The 21648-nt window shown below is 53.5% G+C and overlaps 1 protein-coding gene across 1 annotated transcript in view; it reads right to left on the bottom strand.

Moving 5' to 3' along the window:
* Positions 1–2916: 2916 nt before the first annotated feature.
* SYK (spleen associated tyrosine kinase) overlaps positions 2917–21648 on the bottom strand; it is a 77364-nt gene continuing 58632 nt past the window's right edge. Inside the window, exons 8-14 of the mRNA XM_036302340.1 lie at positions 20502–20586; positions 19713–19890; positions 16289–16498; positions 15374–15563; positions 11137–11277; positions 10387–10499; positions 2917–3957 (exon numbers count right to left, since the gene is read on the bottom strand). Of these exons, the coding sequence (XP_036158233.1) occupies positions 3885–3957; positions 10387–10499; positions 11137–11277; positions 15374–15563; positions 16289–16498; positions 19713–19890; positions 20502–20586 (990 nt within the window). The 3' untranslated portion in view covers positions 2917–3884. The remainder of the gene's footprint in view (positions 3958–10386; positions 10500–11136; positions 11278–15373; positions 15564–16288; positions 16499–19712; positions 19891–20501; positions 20587–21648) is intronic.

The raw sequence follows: 21648 nt of genomic DNA, 5'->3' as shown, positions 1-21648 counted from the left end.
ATCCTGGGGGCATCCTGGGGGATATCCTGGGGGCATCCTGAGGGCATCCTGGGAGCATCCTGAGGGATATCCTGGGGGTATCCTGGGGGATATCCTGGGGGCATCCTGGGGGATACCCTGGGGGCATCCTGGGGGATATCCTGGGGGCATCCTGAGGGCATCCTGGGAGCATCCTGAGGGATATCCTGGGGGTATCCTGGGGGATATCCTGGGGGCATCCTGGGGGATATCCTGGGGGCATCCTGGGGGATATCCTGAGGGGTATCCTGGGGGCATCCTGGTGACATCCTGGAGGCAACCTGGGGGCATCCTGGGGGGCAGCATCGGGGCACATCAGTGCCAGTACCGGGTCCGCAGGTATTGTCCTTGTGGGAGAAGATGCTGCCCGCATCTTGTGGAGAACCAACTTCCTGAGCTGCGCACATGGGGACTGCGTCCCCGTAACCTCATCTTCGGGAAACCGCCCCTGAAAAGAACTGGAATGTAACATGATGGTTTTCTGCATGCTTTCCTTAGCCTGGCTCCTGCGAGGCCTGGCCGCTCCTCTGCCCCAAGCAGGGAAGGGAGGAGTGCCCACACCCGGTGGTCTGTGGGTGCAGTGTCTCCTGTGGGCGCTGTGTTTGTGGGAGGAGTGCCCACACCTCGGTGGTCTGTGGGTGCAGTGTCTCCTGTGGGCGCTGTGGAGGGAGGAGACCCACACCTCGCTGGTCTGTGGGTGCAGTGTCTCCTGTGAGCACTGTGGAGGGAGGAGACCCACACCTCGCTGGTCTGTGGGTGCAGTGTCTCCTGTGGGCACTGTGGAGGGAGGAGTGCCCACACCTCAGTGGTCTGTGGGTGCAGTGTCTCCTGTGAGCACTGTGGAGGGAGGAGTGCCCACACCCGGTGGTCTGTGGGTGCAGTGTCTCCTGTGAGCACTGTGGAGGGAGGAGTGCCCACACCTCAGTGGTCTGTGGGTGCAGTGTCTCCTGTGAGCACTGTGGAGGGAGGAGACCCACACCTCGCTGGTCTGTGGGTGCAGTGTCTCCTGTGAGCACTGTGGAGGGAGGAGACCCACACCTCAGTGATCTGTGGGTGCTGTGTCTCCTGTGGGCGCTGTGGAGGGAGGAGTGCCCATACCCGGTGGTCTGTGGGTGCAGTGTCTCCTGTGGGCGCTGTGGAGAGAAGCAGCCCCGGACACTGGCTCTGTGCATGAATGAGGAAGGGTTGTTGCGCATTTTCCCTCAATGCTCCATCCTATATAATAAAAGGGTAATATGCAAATCGACCAAACAGTGGAACAACTGGTCGCTATGACGTGCACTGACCACCAGGGGGCAGCCTCTCAATGCAGGAGCTGCCCCTGATGGTCAGTACACTCCCAGGGGGAGCGCCGCTCAGCCAGAAGCCGGACTCACAGCTGGTGAGTGCAGCGGCGGTGGCCGGAGCCTCTCCCTCTGGGACAGAGCTAAGGAGCCCTTGGGGGGTGTCCGACTGCCCTAGGATCCCCCGGGGGGAGCAGGCCTACACTGGCAGTCAGACATCCCCTGAGGAGTCCTGGACTGCAAGAGGTCTGAATGTCGGGCACCGGCCTCTAGTAGTTTAATGGCAGCCATGGAAACAGTCATTAGAAGCCCTGGAAGTGGAAAGATTGCAGTTGAGGTGGCTTTGGTGCAGTATTGCCTCGTGAGACAACTTGCCCTGCTCGCTCGGGCTCGGGGGGGTGGTGGCCCCAGTGGTCACGGCCTGGCCTGGCCAGGGAGCCTGTCTGTCCATGATGTCCTTTGTTCCCACTCAACCAGGGCCAGCGTGGGAAGCACGTGGAGTGAGCCAGACCAGGCAAGGACGTGGCTAGGCCCACGAGAAGGCAGCAGGCGCGTGAAAACCAAGCGCAGGCCAGAGGCCAGGACGGAGCCCTCGGCTTCCAGCTTCAGCTCGTTCCCTGCACAAATCCTTCTGCAGTGGCTCTTCTCCCCGCCCTCCCCTCCCCTGCAGACCCGGGGAAGACCTGGCACAGGACCCTTCACTAGAGAAGATGGACACAGGGCGCAGCGGGGATCCCACACACGGGACACCGCCCTGGGCCAGCACTGGGGCCGCCGCTCCCGGCCCTCCTCCCTCTGCCCACTCGCCTCTGGGAGGGGCAGGAGCGATGGGGGCATGGGCGACGCCTTCTGCGGCTTGGCCTGCCCCTCGGGCAGAGGAGGGACAGCACGCAGCCTTCCTCAGAGGTCACCTCCGCTGTGTCCAGCCCTTCCTCTCAGGGTTCTGAATCGCCTGACTACAGGCTTCATCATTAACCTTTCAATTTCAGGCACTATGTGTATTGCCACTGGTTGGACTATCAGCGGTTCTGAACCTGTGGGTCGCGACCCCTTTGGCGGTCAAACGACCCTTTCGCAGGGGTCGCCTAAGACCATCCTGCATATCAGATATTTACATTACAATTCATAACAGTAGCAACATTACAGTTATGAAGTAGCAACAAAAATAATTTTATGGTTGGGTCACAACATGTGGAACCGTATTTAAAGGGCCAGATGGTTGAGAACCACTGGACTATCTGCTCAGCACACAGGGATCCTCTCTAACAAAACCACTAAACCACCAGGTAGCACAATTCTAGAAGAAGGAATGGTTTCTAAAAGTTTCTCAACAGGAGCCCCATGACTGACATCTCCTGCCAGGCCAGGGCCCCGCTGCGTTCTCCAGCCGCACTCCCCTTGGAGCAGGGCCTCACGGCTGCACACGGGGGATGCACCCCTGCAACGTGTGAGCAGAGCGGAGACGGGACGGTCTGAGTGTGTGGCGTGACTGACCCAAGGAGGATGGCTAAGTAGCTCTAGTTTTCAAGAGCCACAGCAAAACTGACTAGCAATGGTCTTGAGTAAAATCAGACACTAGTTAAGGATTAATTACGACCAGGGAACGAGAAGATAATTCTTGGGTTTTGTATCTTCAGCCCCAAATCACATCCAGTAAAGCCAGCTTGTGGCGAGAAGTGGGTCTGCGCTTTATTATGGATTCACACCTTCTTTAGGAACTCGTCTCCACCTGCCCTGGCCGGGGGCCCGCCGCGGACGCAGGCTGAGTGCTGGCGGCACCCTCTCCAGGCAGAGGAGGCATGGGCTCCACACAGCGGCAGCGGCCTGCTGTCTGTCCTCCTCCTGCTCCAGGCAACAGACAGCCTTTCCCTGGAGGTCACCTTCTATGCGCGAGGACAGTCTTCAGAGTGGCCTCGGGAGAGGGTTTCTGGGGTCAGCGAGGCACGCCACCCCTCCCGCAGGCCACCCTCGGGAGACAAGAGTCTCTGGCTCAGAGGGCACGGAGCAGAAGCAGCCTCCTGACTTGATCCTTGCCTGGCTACGCCTTACACACGCGCTGGTAGAAAGTGACCTGTGAAAGCCTCAAGCGCGTTGCCATCGGGAAAGCTTCTGGGGCCAGGGCGAGTCCCGTGGCCCGTTCCAGCAAGTCCCTCCTCCCACTGCCTGCCTCACCGTCGCATCGTGTCCCTGCCCCGGGCACGCCAAGACGCGGCGAGGGGCACTCAGTGCACATGGTGCCTCTGGGCGGTGGCTTCCGGTGCAGCCGGGAGCCAGAGGACTGGACAGACAGCGAGGGCCTCCGGACACAGACCCTGCAGATGACCAGCCTGGGGAACCACTCAAGCGACAGACACGGAGGAAGCCACAGCCCTCTGCCCCTGCTGTCCATCTTTCTTCCATGCTCCCTGGACGGGCGGTTGTTCTGTGGAGGGTGTGTCCGGGACGGGCTTTGGGGACCACAGTCAGGCATGTCCCGTGAAGCTGGCTCTCCCGACGGGAAGAGGGAGATGGAGACTCAAAATCAGTGACTGTATACGTTGGCCTGCGCCTCATCTGCTCACAGGCGGCGCGACCGGCACAGTCTTAGTTCACCACGTCGTAGTAGTAATTGCGCAGCCGTAGCTCCACCGCTGCGAAGCCAGGCCTGCTCTCCACGCTGGAAAGGGAAGACAGGCATTAGGGTCAGTCGCCCTGGTGACAAGCAGGCCACAGCTGGGCCTTGGGGCGAGTGTGCATGTGCGGCCCCTGGTGGCTTCCTCCTGAACCTGCGGCTCTCAGCAAGTCCTGCTCCCAGCCTGGGACCCAGCCAGGCCCTCCCGGACCTACAGAACCCAATCTGCATTCAGCAAGACCCAGGTGGCTCATTCCACCTTAAAGATGGAGAATTTTGCGCTGGAACTCCGGATCCTTTAACCCAGGATGTAGCAAAACAGCCACGTCTGGAAGGTATCATTGGTCAACATGCCGCGGACACTCCGTTAGGTTTGACTCATAACCTTGTTAAGAAGAAAGTAACCACAGTTAAACTGTCCCTCCCCCCCCCCCCCAACTGGATGGCTCAGGGTTTCTGAGCATGTGCTGTTGATAAGGGTCTAATCAAAACTCAAAGCCTGTCGGGCAGAAGCGGGGACGTGGGCCTTGTCGTCGTCTTAGCACAGCAAGGCCTCCCTCTGGTTGCTTGCCAGGTGCCGTAATGGCGTCAGTAACCCCGTGGGGAAAGCCTTTCACAATTTGCAGTCTCTGAACAAACGTCACACGTCTCTGCTCTACCACAGGCACTCTGAGCAGGACCTGTTGCCAGCAAGTATTTCTTAAAAATCAAAGAACCTATCCTTGTTTGGGAATAATTTTTCTTATTTTGCAAGATTTTTGGCTATATTTTAAGTGGGTAAACTTGCCCAATAAGTGAAACAAAACTTGAAATTAAACTATGAACTGTCCAGAGTCAACCTTTTTGACCTACGACTACAATTTCATAAGGTTCAGTGTAGGTGTGAGAACAGCTAGGGAGTGTGCAAGAGGCCAGGGGTCACCCACCACTGTAAGGGCAGAGCGGTTTCTAGAACCAAAATGGGTTGTCTAGTCAAATGGCATCACCATAGAGTAAGCCCGCAGTGTGTCTGTGACTTTAAGCGAAACAACATATAACCGAACCAATCTGACCACAGGCTATTGCTATAAGCAAGAGTTAGGTCCTCCGCACCTCATCAATGTCATCACAAATGATGTCGTTCCAGACCTGCTGTCATGGCTGTACCTACAGCTTTCAAAAGCAAGCAGCCCTGCTGAGAACCCCAGCCACTGTGGTCAGGCTGGGACCTGGCCTCGCCGTGGGGGCCGTGTCCTGGCCACCAGGTTGTGGTCTGGGAAGGAATGTGGTGGCCAAGCCCGGGGTGCAGAAACACGGGCAGAAACTATGTCCACACAGACAGACAAGGGAACACACACTGATCATCTTTGCAAATCAGAAAGTTCTGCCCCGACTACGGGCCCCGAGTGCACAAGACCTGCTTGAAGCTTGCTGTGCGGGATTCATTCACCCGGCAGCTGAGCACCAGGAAACTCATGTAGAGAACCGCAACACAGACTGGGCCTCAGGGAAGACAGCGGCCGGGGTCCCAGGAAGCCTCTCCTTTGCTGCACGGGTCGGGCTGCTGGGAGGAACCCAGGACGACCTGAGCCTGGGCAGGGGGGGCACCGCGTATCCTGGGCCTGTGCTGCTTCCGCCCACCTTCCGCCCAGGCCGAGGCTTTGTCCACTCTTCCCCTTGTGCCCGGTGCACCCCTTCTTCCCTCTCATTTCCTGACCCCAAGCTCCCCACCCTGTAGTTGTCAGGTGGAAACCCCGTCCAAAGGGGCCACATGGACCCTAACAGAAGTGCGACCCCTAACCCTGTTCCCGTCCTGTGCTCCCGGCTGCTTGCGCTGCAGCACCCACCGCGATGTGCCATCACATGCTTGTCTGGGCTGATGCCTCCTGCTGGCCCCGCACCGCCAGCCCAGAGGTGTGGCCTGCAGGAGGGAGTGTCTCCGTGTGCAGGAAACGAAGGGCAATGCACGGGGCGTCTGCCATCGACCTCAGGTGTGTGGGCATGTCTTTCTGAGTAAATTGCTACTTACTGGTATCTATCTATCCCACCATACCTATCCATCACCCACCTACCACGTATTGATTTACTGATCTATCCTCTGTCACCTATTATCTATCTATTGATCTGTCTACCTATTTTCTATGTATCTATCCTTCCACCCATCACCTATCAATCAATATATATAACTATCCATCTGTCTTTCTATCCACCCGTTCACCCAGCCTTCCATCTGCCTATCTATCTACCAACCCACCTATCTACCCACCTACCTTCCTACCCACCCACCTACCTACCCACCTACCTTCCTGCCCACCTACCTACCTACCTACCTTCCTACCTATCTACCCACCTACCTACCCACCTACCCACTTACCTTCCTACTCACCTACCTACCTACCCACCTACTTTCCTATCTACCCACCTACCCACCTACCCACCTACCTTCCTTCCTACCTACAACCTACCTTCTACCTATCTACCCACCTACCTTCCTACCTATCTACCCACCTACCTTCCTACCTATCTACCCACCTACCTTCCTACCTATCTACCCACCTACCTTCCTACCTATTTACCCACCTACCTTCCTACCTACCTACCCACCTACCCTCCTACCTATCTACCCACATACCTTCCTACCTACCTACCCACCTACCTTCCTACCTACCTACCCACCTACCCTCCTACCTATCTACCCACCTACCTTCCTACCTACATACCTAGCTACCAAAATCTATCACCTTGGTAGCCCATTGATGTTTCTATCTCTCTATCCCTCTCCTGTCCTCTCTAAAAAAAATCAATAAAACATATAAAAAAATAAAATCCATCACCTTGGAAAAGGTGGCTGACTGTTTACAGTGGAGGAAAGCTTGGAGACTACACAGGAGTCGTTTGTGTTTGCTTCACTGACTTCAGGTTCTGGAAGCTCCCAGGTGTCATGCCCAGGCAGCCACTTCCTCTCCTCCTCACCCGCAGGCTCCTACAGGGAGGGCGGGTCTCTGTGAGGTTGGCCGAGGTGACTCCCCGTCACCAGCTCCTGCGCTCCCCGGCCTCCTGGCTGGCCATGCTCCCAAAAGGTTCTGTGTGTTCTTCTTCATTCAACTGCACATCATTTAACTGCTTCTAGCAGACAAAGTCTCCGACCACTGCTCCCTGACCAGCACTGGCACCCAGGCATCTGTAGAAACCTGTAAGCTTCCGAAATCCAGCTTTTGGGAATAGAACCTCAGTGTGACGAGGAGTTGTCCTTCCTAATTGGGGCATGGCCGCCATCACTGCTGCTCCTCCACGGACCCCTGGGCCCTGCTGCCCATTCCTAGAGGAGGGATCTGCGTAGATCACTGGACAGCGTCCCTGGGTGGCATGATGGGGAGACCGCCACCTGGACCTCACTTGGCTGTGACCTCAGTCTCCGCTGGAAAGCACCTGGGCCAGGGCTGTCTCAGAGCAGTTCCGCCTGCCCTCCCGCCACTGCCACGCGCCCTTTCCTCCTCGCCTCCCTCCTGGGCCTGGCGGCAGCAGCATCAAGCGCCATGTGTCCAGGGGGACAAAGGCGGCGAGCAGATCTGGTACAGGTTTTCCGCCCCATCGCCCCAGCCACGCCGGGGCACCTCACTGCATCACCCCCAGTCCCAGCCAAACCAGGGCACCTCACTGCATCACTTTCTGCCAGCCAAGCCAGGGCACCTCACTGAATCACCCCTCCCCCAGCCAAGCTGGGGTGCCTCGCTGCATCACCCCCAGTCCCAGCCAAGCCTGGGTGCCTCACTGCATCACCCCCAGTCCCAGCCAAGCCTGGGTGCCTCGCTGCATCACCCCAGTCCCAGCCACGCCGGGGCACCTCACTGCATCACCCCCAGTCCCAGCCAAGCCTGGGTGTCTCACTGCATCACCCCCAGTCCCAGCCAAGCCTGGGTGCCTCGCTGCATCACCCCAGTCCCAGCCACGCCGGGGCACCTCACTGCATCACCCCCAGTCCCAGCCAAGCTGGGGCACCTCACTGAGTCACCCCTCCCCCAGCCAAGCCGGGGTGCCTTGCTGCATCACCACCCCCCAACCCCCCAAGGAGCACATCCCCTAATGCCCTCTCCCCCTGAGTGCCCCCTGCACACCCTTCCACTCCTCACTGGTCAGCCTCCACCGTGGAGAGCAGCGGACAGAAATAACACGTCAGGGTTCACATTCAGAGCAGAACGCTAGCTTTAACCATCTCCCGAGAGTCCACTTTAATTCTTTTTTCCACCTGTCTCAGAATGATTTCAAGTTCATTTTTCTCAGAGGAAGTGAAACCTTCCACATGACGGCGCAGGCAGGCTGGAGAGCTATAAATGCCCCAGGCTCCGGCCCTGGCGGCCCTCCCACGGCCTCGCCATCTCCCCACCTGGGTCTGTTCTGCTCCGGTGACGCCTCACAGCCACCAGGGCCCCGAGCCCCGCCAGCAGCACAGCACACAGCCCCTGCGAAAGCCAGGCCAGTCCCTGCTTTCCCGCGGGCCGCGCAGAGGAACAGGTGCTGGGAGAGAAGCGTGGGCGCCCTGGTTCCTGTCGGAGTCTCAGGGGGCAGGTCCACCCTTCTGCCCTGCCTGCCTTCCAGAGGCACCTCCAGGCAGGTGGCCGGGGCCTGAGTCAGTGCAGGTGCAAGGTGTCGAGTCGAGGTCTGTAACATACTCAGGGCCGTTGGTCTTCCGTTTCCTATATGACCCACCCCAACCGCAATTTCTAGTCCAGACCTTTGAGTTCCACTTTGAAAATGGCCGGAACCTACCTGTCAATGAGTCTAATGATTCTAGTTTGGGCCCCATGGGGTGCAGTTAGTCAAGACTCAAAGAATGGGCACCCCACCTAAAGTCTCCTTCTCGCCTCTCTTCCTGGCTGGCACTGACAGCCCAGTTCAAGAAGCGCCCAGGGCCCAGCGGGCAGCTTTGGTACAGAGAGGGCCTTTCTCTGAGAAGGTCAGCACCAGCAGCTGGACATACCACCCTTTCCCTTTGGGCTGACCACATGCTGCTTCCAGACCAGAGTGCGATCCCTTACGTGCACGCCCAGCCGTGGTGAGTGGTGCTCCCTGGGTGCAGAGTCCCAGGTGGCACCTGCAGTACTCCTCTTCCCAGGATGCTCCAGCATCACTAATCACTGTATCTCAGAGCACAGCTAGTACTCCATTATTAAATCTACTGCAAATTATGAGTGCCTCCCCGGGTGCAATGCTTCCCAGATCCCCAGATGTGATCCTTCTCTGATCCCCAGGTGCGATCCTTCCCTGATCCCAGGTGTGATCCTTCCCTGATCCCCAGGTGCGATCCTTCCCTGATCCCAGGTGTGATCCTTCCCTGATCCCCAGGTGTGATCCTTCTCTGATCCCCAGGTGCGATCCTTCCCAGATCCCAGGTGCGATCCTTCCCAGATCCCAGGTGCGATCCTTCCAAGATCCCAGGTATGATCCTTCCCTGATCCCCAGGTGCGATCCTTCCCTGATCCCAGGTGTGATCCTTCCCTGATCCCCAGGTGTGATCCTTCTCTGATCCCCAGGTGCGATCCTTCCCAGATCCCAGGTGCGATGCTTCCCTGATCCCAGGTGCGATCCTTCCCAGATCCCAGGTGTGATGCTTCCCTGATCCCCAGGTGCGATGCTTCCCTGATCCCCAGGTGCGATCCTTCTCTGATCCCCAGGTGCGATCCTTCCCTGATCCCAGGTGCGATCCTTCCCTGATCCCAGGTGCGATCCTTCCCAGATCCCAGGTGTGATGCTTCCCAGATCCCCAGGTGCGATGCTTCCCTGATCCCCAGGTGCGATGCTTCCCTGATCCCCAGGTGCGATCCTTCCCTGATCTCCAGGTGTGATCCTTCCCTGATCCCCAGGTGCGATGCTTCCCTGATCCCAGGTGTGATGCTTCCCTGATCCCCAGGTGTGATGCTTCCCTGATCCCAGGTGTGATGCTTCCCTGATCCCCAGGTGCAATGCTTCCCTGATCCCAGGTGTGATTCTTCCCTGATCCCAGGTGTGATGGGTCTCCCTTCCTGCTGAGTTGCCATAAGATCACATGCGCTCCAGGCGACTCTGAGGGCCACCCTCCCAGGCCTGGGGCACTCCTCGGCAGTGGCAGTGCTACCTCACAGTTCATCTGAGAGCCAGCCAGCATCGTGTCCACGCCCACTCCGAAAGGTGGTCAGGAACTAGGAAAGTACACGTTTCCCTCCAAGTACCTCTCACCCTCTGTCACCAAGTACGGTCCACAGCACTGGGCCAGACGTAGGAACATCTTTCTACTGTGGCCACCCCCGCCCCGCCAATATCATCTACACTTAAATTTGACATCCGGGATTAGAGTCATTGTCTAAACTTATTCTTAGACTAAAGAATAGAAGTGCCTGGTCCAGAAAGCCAGGCAGCTGCCCCGCTGGTGTAGGAGGGCGCACACCCTGCCCCAGGGGAGACAGCCCGGCACGCTGTGCCCGAGTGGCTGCGTGGACGGCAGGAAGTGGGGGTACTCACTTATAGGTCCAGCACAGGGTCATCAGCTCATACATCTCCCTCGGGCACCCCGGAGGGCACCCCATCCTCTCTCCTTTCTCCAGCATAGCGGACACTTCACTTCCTTTCATACCCTAAAACATGTAAAATACACCTGAGAATTTTAAACATAGCACTCAGCAAAACAAAACAAAGGCACAAATACATCCCATCTGCCATCCCCAGGGAAACAAGAGTACATGAAGCGCAATTTCAGTGATAGCAAGAACAAAAGCAGGAGCACCTAGCTAAGATCTGGAAGTCAGTGAGGTGACCCTTGGCGGGAGGCGTGCGTGCAGGGGCAGGGGAATTGGCTTCCGTCTGTTTTCATCTGGGGCTGCTTTCACGATCATGTTCCATCTGTGAAGGTTCATCAAGCTGCATCCTAGCAACTGCGCCCTTTTTGGTATGTGTACCTTGGTTTAAAAAAATCTAACAAACTGTAATGAGCTGCCAATTTGATACTGAAATAGCCATACTTCCTATTTCAATTTTAATTAATGCTGATTTGGGTACATTTGATGCATATTTACATGCATAATATGCAATGAAAAAAAGATGTACTGCTCAGCTAGCATGAAATATTTCTCCTGCCGTTTAGAATAAACTGAGGTCCTATTGACTGTCAAAAGACAGCACAGCCTCAGAAGGAAGGCCAAGACTATGGTGTCAGGTGCTCATCTGTTCAGACAGACTAGGCCGCAGGACAGGACATGGGAAGCAGAGGCTAACCCGGTATGGCTTCTGCCCGTAGGAAAACGCCTCCCACATCAGCACCCCGAAGCTCCAGACGTCGCTCTTGCTGGAAAACTTGTAGTAGTTGATGCACTCGGGGGCGTACCACTTCACGGGCCACTTCCCGTGCGTCTGCGCCTGAAAGCAAGGCAAACGGAGGCCTGCGTGAGAACAAACTCACACACACCGTGTCCACGCAGCTCTGCTCACCAGAGCCCGAGGCGACACCCCAAACGCCCACTGACCGAGGACAGAAAGACAGACAGACAGACAGAATGGGCTCCGACATACAGCGGGTGTCCCAGCCTTCCAAAGGAAGGGATTCTGACACACGCGCCGGCATGGCAGAACCACGAGGGCCCTTCCAGGTGCTGCGTGAAACAGGCCAGCCCAGTCACAAGGGGCAAGCACCGTGCGGTTCTACTCATCCAGGGCCCTAGAGTCGCCGAGGAAGAGACAGGAAGTAGAGGGGGCGCAGGGCCGGGTGCAGAGGGAGTGGCGGGGCCTAGCTTGTAGTGAGTACAGCTTCAGCTGGGTCAGATGAAAATAATTCTGGAGATTATTGTACATAAAGTGAACGTACTTCACATCACTGACCTGTAATCCTGAAAACAGTTAAGATGGTAAAATTTATGTTAAGGGTATTTTACCACAATTTAAAAAAATAATGAAATCATGACTCACAACACACCATGTGTATGTGCACACATGCATGTGCCGTGTGTGAGTGTGCACCCACATGCATGTGTGCGTGTAATTGGTATGAATCTTAAACATACGATTAAATCTGAAAATCTTAAACTTCATTTTCAAATACATTTTTAAATGATTGAGATGGACTTTTGTGTATCTTAGTCATTTCTCTCACCTCCTCCTCTGGCCCTCACAGCCCCTGGGCCGGTCACAAGGCGAGCCCCGCGGATCACTGCGTCCAGGTCCGGCGCCCAGGAACCCGGCGGCTCCAGGTGCACTGTCCGCAGCTCTGAGCCAGCACTCCCTGCTTTGGCACAGGCTGCTGACAGTATCACTTCACACGCTCTCATTTTAAAGGGGGTAGTAAGAGACCCAAGCTGTGCCTGCCAAAGGCCTTTGCTTAGGGGCTCGGGGTCCGTGTGGCCTGCTGCCTCCCGGGCTGTCACTTTAATCTGGTGAAGTCCCCGGGGCAGAGGGAGGCGGGTTGGGAGGGGCCCCTTGGGGAATGGACGTGAGACCACAGTGCCGGCCGCTCTCTGTGCCACACTGACCACACCTCTGTCTCGTCCACGTTGTGCTTTATGTTTAGATTTAGATTTTCAGCAGCTGTGCCCACCACCACCTCCTACTTCTAGTCCACAGAGACAACCACATTTGAGAGCTTTCCTTGGATCCTTCCAGAAAAATACACATACAAGTGTAAACAGGGAACATATGCTCCTGGGGTAATAAGTTAGAGGCATACCCTTTTGCACTTTACTTTTTATTTTTTCTGCTAACCATGTGTCTTAGATATATGTATATGTCAGTACATGCAAATGAAGTCAATTTTTGAAGAGTTAATGGTGTGCTTCATATCAATCTCCTACAACTAACTTAACCAGCCTCCAGCGAGAGGCCAGTAGGGGCTTCCGGATTTTGTTATTACACATCCTGCTACAATGGACAGAGCTGACAGTGTGTGAGGCGGGCCTCAGAGGTTCTGGAGTTCCACTCGAGACACCACAGCAAAGACATAAAAGTTATGTCTACACTATACTGCAGTCCACTAAGTGTGCAAACGCATCCAGTCTAAGAGAGCAGTGTACATCCCTTAATTAAAATACTTTATTGCTAAAATGTTCTAACCATCACCTGGCCTTCAGCGAGTCCGAATCGTTGCTGATGGAGGGTCTTGCCTCAGTGTTGATGGCTCCTGGCTGATCAGGGTGGTGGTGGCTGAAGTTTGAGGTGGTGGTGGTGTGGGGGGGAGTTGGTAAAATAAGACAAGAGTGAAGTTGGCTGCATTGATTGACTTCCTCTCACACCGATTTCTCTGTGGCTACTGAGTGACAGCATCTCGCCCACAGAACCTTCAGACCTGGAGGCAGCCCTCTCACACCTGCGGCCGCTTCCCCGACTAAGTTCACGTGAGATTCTAAAGCCTTGGCTGTCGTTGCAACAGTCTCCACGGCCCGGCGCCAGGGGTCGGTCCGTCTCAAGCAACCACTTCCTTTGCTCTGCTGCAGCTCCCGGCCCTTAGGGTTCCATCACCAGATGGCAGCGCTCTCCCCCGCAGCTCCCCTGGCGGCCGCTCGTTGTCCCCGCATGTCCATCCTGGCATGTCCAGCACGTCCGCAGGTGCCTCTTCCTGAAGCCGGAGCCCTGCGGGCACCGCCCACTTCTCCCAGACTCCTGGGTGCTGACATGTTGGCCTCTCCCAGGGATCTGAATGTGCCCAGGGACAGGAGAGGTTTCATTTCCTCTGCCCAGGTCCATCGGAGGAGCCGTGGTCTGTGGCAGCCATAGGGGCCACTGCAGGGTTAATAGTTGGTCTAATTTCAATAGTGCTGTGTCTCAGGAGCAGGAGGGCCGCGGGGAAGGAGACAGAGGGGGAGGCTGGCCGCTGGAGAATCAGAGCACACCCAGCATTTACTAAGTTTGCTGTCTTATGTGGGTGCAGTTCATGTTGCTCCAAAGTGTTAATAACAGCAACATCAAACATCACTGATCAAAGATCAGCGTAACAAAACTAATAATAATCCAAAGGTTTGAAATATTGCAGGAATTACCAAAATATGACACAAAGACGCAAAGTGAGCAAATTGCTGTTGGAAAAATGTGCCAATAGACTTGTGTGATGCATGGTGTCCCCAAACCTTCAATTTGTGGAAGACACATCTGCGGAGACCACACGAGGGAGCCTGTCTGTGCCCACGTCGGGCCCGTCTCAGCGGCATGGCAAAGGGCATACGCGTTGCAGGCTCCGTGTGGCGTGGCCTCAGCCCCGCATACAAACACCGAGGGCCACGCTCATTTGCTTCCACCCCTGTCACTTTTTAATCCCCTTCAACTTTTTATTCTTTTACCCCATTTTGCTTTGTTTGCTTACGAAATACCCTCCATGTCACCATCTTCTTGGAGTGTTTAGTCTCTTTTTACAGGTTCTAACTTGGCTTTTAATTTTTTGTGCAATAGGATGATTTCATACACATGTATCTTGTGAGCTGTTTACAACAGTATAGTTAGCGGCACGTCCTTCACCTGACATGATTACCGTGTAGTTGTTGCCATGGTGAGAACATTTAATATCTCCTCTCTTAGCAACCTCCTTGCTTACGAGATGCCCAGCGCTTACTCGGCTCACAGCTGGCAGCTTGTACTCTGACCACCTTCATCCATTTCCTGCCCCAGAACCTTCTCTGTTCCCAGGGACTCAGCTTCTTCGGTTTCACATGTAAGTGAGACGGTCGAGTATTTGTCTTGTTCTGTCTGATGTCACTCGGTATCATGCTCTCAAGCTTCATCTGTGTTGTTGCAAATGGCAGCATTGCTTTCTTTTTATAGTTGATGTGTGTGTGTGCGTGTGTGTGTGTGCATTTTCTCTATCCGTTTACCCCCCGGTAGACATTTAGGTTGTTCCCAGATCTTGGCCATTGTGAATAACGCTGCGATAAACATGGGGGGCACAGACCTCCCTCACACAGCGGCTGTCTCTCCTTCAGGAGAGTATGCAAACGCGGGCCTGCTGGGTCGTAGGTAACTCTGTTCTTAATTTTTTGAGGAGCCGTCATCCAACTTTCCACAGTGGCTGTGCCCATTCCCACCAGCAGTGCCCAGGCGGCCTCTCCCCCTCCCCCCGCCAACACGCCTTCCTTCTTGTCTTTGGCAGCAGCCGCCTGACGGGTGAGGAGATTCCCCTGGAGCACGGGGCTCCCACCGCCCGGGTTAAATTTATTCCTCTGTGTTTTTTATTCCTTTGATGTGATGTAAATGGGGTTGTGTTCTTAATTTCCCTTTCTGACACTTAATTGTTGGTTCCCTGTTGTCCAAGGAACATGGTTTGGAAGATACTATTCTGAGTAAATCTCAGGTTGCGATAGATTACAGTATTTCCATTTTAACAATAGAATCAAGCCTAAGAAGCACATTTTGCATAGCTGTTTTTAAATAGGGAAATGGCTCCTTGAAACCCCATCATAATAAAATATAAGGAGATGCATTTGCACTTCAGATTGTTACCGCCTGCTGCTCTGCACACCAGCTGGTTGCTTATGCCTACCTTGTAGTAGTTCTCGTCGGCACGGAGTGCTTTGGAAAGTCCGAAATCACTGATCTTGGCGTAATGCTGAGTCACCAGCAGGACATTTCTTGCCGCCAGATCTCTGTGCACGAAATTGCACTCCTCCAAGTACTTCATCCCCATGGACACCTGGTGAACCAGCTCGATGATGTTCTTGTCCTTGACGTGTCTGCAAGGCAAGTGTGTCATTAGTAACAGTGGACAGGGGTCCATTTAGGAACAGCCGACGTGCGCCTCACAGACAGGGGTGGGTCCTCTCACTTCCTACTCTCCTCCAGCAAGACTCACGAGTGGTGACAAAGGACCTTGTTACCCGATAGCTGTTCAAGAGTGAGCACCATCCTCCCAGTGTTTAATGGTGCCATTTCGAGGCTTGCTTTGAACTGCATGCAAGCGTACAGCAGGCTGGCCATTCCGGCTGAAGGAGAACCAGACTTCACTAGTGGACAGAAAACAAAACCCACCCTGAGCCCCAGTTTTCCCCCATGAAGTGGGAGCAATGCCTCCCTTCCAGGGGATTAAAGGCACAGCCTAAGTAGAAACGCAATGTAGTGGATGAATAAGCAGCCAGCGGCTAGGCTAGGAGTGATCCCGTCAGCACCGCAGCGGCACTCTCAGCAGTAACTACTCGTGGGGACGGAGAGGTCAGCCAGACAGGCAAGCTGCCGTGGTCATCCCTATAAAAGCGCGTGAGATGTCCTTGTGAAAAGCATGTCTTTCCTAGGAGGCGACGCTGACTGCCGAGACATTCTGCAGCTAAAAGGAGCTAAAACACATTTGATCCCAAGACAGCAGCTACCTCCTCTCGCACGGTGCCTGGGAGGACGGAGGAGAGAGGCTCCCTGGGCACCCGGTGCTCTGCGCGCCACAGCGGAGGCGCGGGGCCGGCAGTACCTGTTCTGCTGTAAGTATTTGTTGAGCGGGCCCAGCTCTGCCATCTCCATGACCAGCATCCAGGACTCGGCCTCGCAGATCCCGATCATGCGCACGATGTACGGGTTGTCGAGCTGCTGCATGACGTTGGCTTCTGCTAACAGCTCGTCTTTCAGAGCCGGGTCATTGGCCTCGTTTTTCAGGATTTTCACAGCCACCGTTTTCACAACTCTGCAAAGAAGCCACACACCTCAGAACCGCTCAACGGGCTCCCTTGAGAGAAATGTCCTTTAGGAACAGGCTATACACATAACAGCCTAGAAGGAACATGCATCGTAAGAAGCTGTAAGTGACTAGTTTTCCCACAACGTTCTGTCACTTCACAGACAAAGGGAGTAACAATTCTTCAGTTAAAACTAATGGGCAGGGGTGGGTGCTGCAGAATGCCCCAGCCAAGCAGCAAGCCTAGGACAACAGAGCAGGTAAGTCACTTCCAATGAGACCTGACAGACAAGGCAGGAGTGGGCTCCGGTAACGTTTTGGGATTTGCCATCTCAGATTGTATGTAACGTAGGTGAACAGAGATGCTGACATAACAAGCATGTGCTGTTAAAGTTCAGCTTACACAACTTTTAATGTGCTTTGTGAATTTTGAGCAAGCCTCAACAATTTTGCAAAAAAATGAATTTTTTATTTTTATTTTCTAATAACATCACACAGATCATGTTGGAACTCTGGAAAACATCTTGACACAGTGGGGCTTACATCAATGAATGGAACTTAACTATGAATGATTTGAAAACTGCATCTCTTTGTGATACGATTCCCACAAATGCAGGGAGTATGGAGCTCTTTTGTTGAACTCCACAATGGGAGAATAAAACGAGAACTATGGAATAAAACAGGTCAAGTAAAAGAATAGCAGAGTAGGTCTGACATGCTCTCAGACAGGTGCAGGCAGTGCAGAGCAGAGCTCAGCGAGCCTCTCAGTTGCCCTCTCCCACACAGACGGGCACAGAGCGGCGCTGGAACCCCTCCTCCTCCTCAGTCATGGAAGCACTGTTTGTCCTATGCTGTCTCTAGACAAGTTATTGTTTGACCTTCACATTTCATCAACCATCCATCCAGACTGGTTTTGTGTATGGTGTGAGGTAGGGGTCAAATTAACATGCAAAAACCTCTCAATTCTTCTCAATGTTTAAGGGAAAAAAATAACACTACAGCCTCTTCCAGGATAGAGAAAAGGAAAGAAAAATTCCCCAATTCATTTTTATAAGGCCAGCATTACCCTGATGCCAAAACTAGCCAAAGAAATGACAAGAATATAATTTACTGATGACCTTCATGAACATAAGATACAAAAGTTCTATGAGAAATAATAAAAATTTCAGTAAATTATAAAAAATTATGAATATATAATTCATGAACAAGAAGAGTTTATTCTAGGAATGCAAAATGGGTTTAATATTTGAAAAATCAATTAGTATAGCCGGGTGGTAGAAGCATCCTCTGTGCACCAAAAGGTTCTGGGTTTGATCCTTGGTCAGGGTGCATATGAGAGGCCACTGATCCATGTTTCTCTATTACCTCTCTCTCTCTCTCTCTCTCATCAATAAATATATCCTTCAATCAGTGTATAAAGTACCACAATAAAGGAGAAAACCTGTTTATCTCAGCAGTGAAAAAAAATGTAATACACATTCATGATTAAAAACAAAGCTCTCAAAAAAGTAAGAAAAAGGGGAAACTTTCTTAATCCAATAAGAGCAGCTACAAACCTAGTGGGGAAACACTGACATTTTCCCCAAAATCAGGAATGAGAAGAAGGCCACTGCCACTTTCCTCTCACATTGAGCCGCAGCTCCTGGCTACTACAGCAAGGCAAGAAAGAAACGGAGCATGCGTAAGGATTAAACAGAAGGACGTAAAACTCATTAGTCATAGATGACACATTTCTGGGTGGAAGACTGCAAAGATACGTTACTAGAAATAATTAGTCAGAAATAACAGGTGAATTTAGCCAGGCTGCTGGGTATCAGGTCAACAGGCAAAGCCAGTTACATTTCCATATTCAACCAACACCAGGGATAAGCACATCAAACCCTAAAAATTATACCGTACATATCACCATCAAAAGCACTAAACACCTTCAAATGGACCCAACAACAAGTTGAGCCAGACCTCGACACGGAAAAGCAACTGGGGAGGCCGCGAGAAGTACAGAGGGCGCAAGGAAAGCGGGCCGGGCCGTGTTTGCTGATGGGAGTTGCGGTGCTGGGTGCTGCAAAGACCTCCTGTGCCCCTGGCCTCAGGGCCTTCCTCTCCGATCCCTCCAGCTGAGGTTGTGATCCACAATCATGTCTATGCTCATGTACACATATAGCTAAGCCAGACATTTACTATCACAGACTAGTTATGAAAATGTATACTTTAGTACAGGATAATGTAACCCATTTTGCAAAATGACTGTGGTATGCGTCCATATATTCTAAAGTGAGAACATTATTCAAACATATATAAATGTACATTTAAAACACACACATACACCAGCATACATGCATGGAAGGCGAGTGGCGGGGCAAGACTTTGGTGTTGGCCTTTATCTACATTCTTGGCCCTGTATCATGCGACTTACCTACTCAAAAACACTACAAAAATTCCTTACATTTAAAACAGCATCGAACAACAAAACCGACTTTACTCATACCAGTAACAAACTAATTCAAATACACATATTCAAAGAGGGGGTTTGTGCCAAAGGACTTTAGAAACTAGTATTTTCACTGAACATTCCATGTGGGTAATTTTCCAAAGGCCAAATGAAGTACAAAGAGATTTTAGTAGTTTAGCAATTCTAATTATTGCATAATAGGTATTGTTATTTGAAATTATGCGTAAAAGCAAATAAATAATTATAAATAATGATATTTGAAATTAGAAATTTTCTGGGTAAGAAAAATGAGACATAATTTGAAAAAATCAAAGAAAATAAGTAGACAACACTTACTGAATGATTACATTTTAATTAAATAGCATGTGTATGTGTGTGCATATAAAGATCTCTCTCTCTCTCACACACACACACACACACACACACACACACACTATGGTTGATTCACAATGGTGATATTTGGCTGGTATAAATATGACATTTTCATATTCTTACTTTTCACTTGTTTCTATTTTCTAAGTCTCTACAAGACACCTGTGTAACCTCCAAACTAACATATATAATTATTATCTACATACTTAATATACATAATGGGTGCTTTCATGGTAACTGTACCAGAAATGGACAAAAATTATACTATTAACAAAGACAGACTCAGGTCTGGTGCGTTACCCTTCGTGCTTGGGATTAAACGAACACAGCACGCCCCACACAGGCGGGAGCGGGGGGGTGGGGTGGGGTGGGGGTGGGGGTGGGGGGCCGGAGCCGACTTACTTTTTCATCTGGTAGTAGCCCTTCTTCACGGTGCCGAAGTTGCCGGAGCCCAGCTCCTTGTCCTCCAGGGTCAGCAGCTTCCGGTCCAGGTAGACCTCCTTGGGCCGGATCTCCTCGGGGTCCGCGTAGGGGCTCTCGTACACCTCCGTGTCCATGGGCAGCGCCTCTCTCTGGGCTTCTGCAGGGAGTGGGGAGCACAGGCTGGACGGGGGCGGGTGAAGTCCCGCCATCCACCCGCCTACCTCCCGGGGGCCACAGCTGCCCTTGGCCACTTTGGTAGTGATGGGGCCAGGGAGAGTCAGGCGGGCCTCACCCGGCCCTTGGGGGCAGCAATAAGCCCGAGGGCCCGCTGACCGTGACTCCCATTCCTGCACGAATGTTGAATAAAAAATGTCCTGGGGTCACCTAGAGACCCGAGAAGGCCGAGCAGAGGCCCGTTTCTGATAGCGAGTCCAGAGAGGACACTGAGCCCGCAGAGCATGGTCTCCCTGGGCAGCCTCCGGCGTGGGCCTCACACCGCCGGCACCTCCCTCACCAGGCGTCCCGCGGCCCAGGCGTCTGCTCAGGGTGCACCTCCCACCCTGCCCCCCCCCGCCCAGGCGTGTAGTGGGCGCAGCACCCGCCTAGACGTGCCCTCAGGACTCGGACCTGGAGCAGAGCTAGCACTGAGGAGGCGGGAGCTCTGAGCAGCGGGAGGAGCGGTTCCCAGGAGGCCCACCCGCTATGAGGGAGGCTGTGGGGACCGTTCACCTGGCAGGAAATTCTGGGGGCTGAGAGGACGGCTCTCACCTCTTTCCGAGGCCCAGGGCGCTCCCTCTGGCTCATAGGGGTTAAAGGTCACGGAGCTCTCTGGCCGGGTCCCCTGCGAGGAGACCTGAAGCACAAACAGAGAGCAGGTCACCTCTGCATTGCTGGCTGCTGTGGAACTACTTTTATTTGCAAGCAATCACATTTAGCTGGTGCAGAAAGACTGGGGGAAGAATGAGGAAGGAAGCAGAAACAACGGGCTTATCCCATTCTCCGGGAAACTGCTTGGATCCTGGGCGGCTAAATGCCACTGGGACCCCAGACCTGCTGGGGCAGAGCTCCCGCCTGCTCACAGCCCCTTCGGACTCCACCTGCACCTCCCAAAGGCGCTGCGGCTTCTCATTCTCCTCTTCACTTGCACGTGGAAGTCGTTTAGAAGCAGGCATTGAACACCCACCAGCTGCCCCCCGCCCCCCCGCCCCCCACTCCAAAGCTCACGCAGCGGGGCCTGGCCTCTGTCTGAGCTTCTGTGGAGACCAAGCGACATCTGGGTGAGCGGAGGGTGGCCGGGGACAGTCAGCAACCATCACACTGGCACCATCACGGCCTCTGAGGCGGAGCCTCTACTAACCCAGGAAAGCCATCCTTCTCACACCTCACACCGGAGCAGGCGCCAGAGGCCGCGGGAAGCCTTCTGCTGGTGTTAATGGCAACCTCCCGACTGGATTGTTTCTTTGATGTAAGTTTGCATCGTGAAACGGGGAAATGTAATCCTGCTATTCCCATAGCCTTCCCCTTTGAAAGTCTCTATCTCGAGCCTCCCGACCCACCCTCAGCACAACTTAGACCAGGCATCGCTACTAAATTTGACTCATGGAAAAACCTCTTGTTTTGTTTGTTTGTTTGTTTGTTTGTTTGCTGTGAGTTGAGTAGAAATTTTATATTCCCTTGACCTTATCAGTGCCCTAGCACTGGCCCCACCTGCCCTCAGTCACCTCGGCAGCTCTGGCCCTGACCCATGCCCTGCTACCCGCCAGGGACAGAGGAGGGCGCTGCACCTGGGGGCCCTTCTCTGAAAGAAACAGGAGGTTTTCTGTTGCTTCCGTTAAAAGGGCAGTAGTGACTTTATGGTGAAATGAAGACAGAGAGCAAGTTTCATGTTCCCTAAGCACTGGATGAATATGCCGTT

This window comes from Myotis myotis, unplaced genomic scaffold (genome assembly GCF_014108235.1).
Source record: "Myotis myotis isolate mMyoMyo1 unplaced genomic scaffold, mMyoMyo1.p scaffold_m19_p_31, whole genome shotgun sequence".
NCBI lineage: Eukaryota > Metazoa > Chordata > Mammalia > Chiroptera > Vespertilionidae > Myotis > Myotis myotis.
The sequence above is the reverse complement of the archived record's forward strand: the minus strand, read 5'-3'. Positions and strand labels throughout refer to the sequence as shown.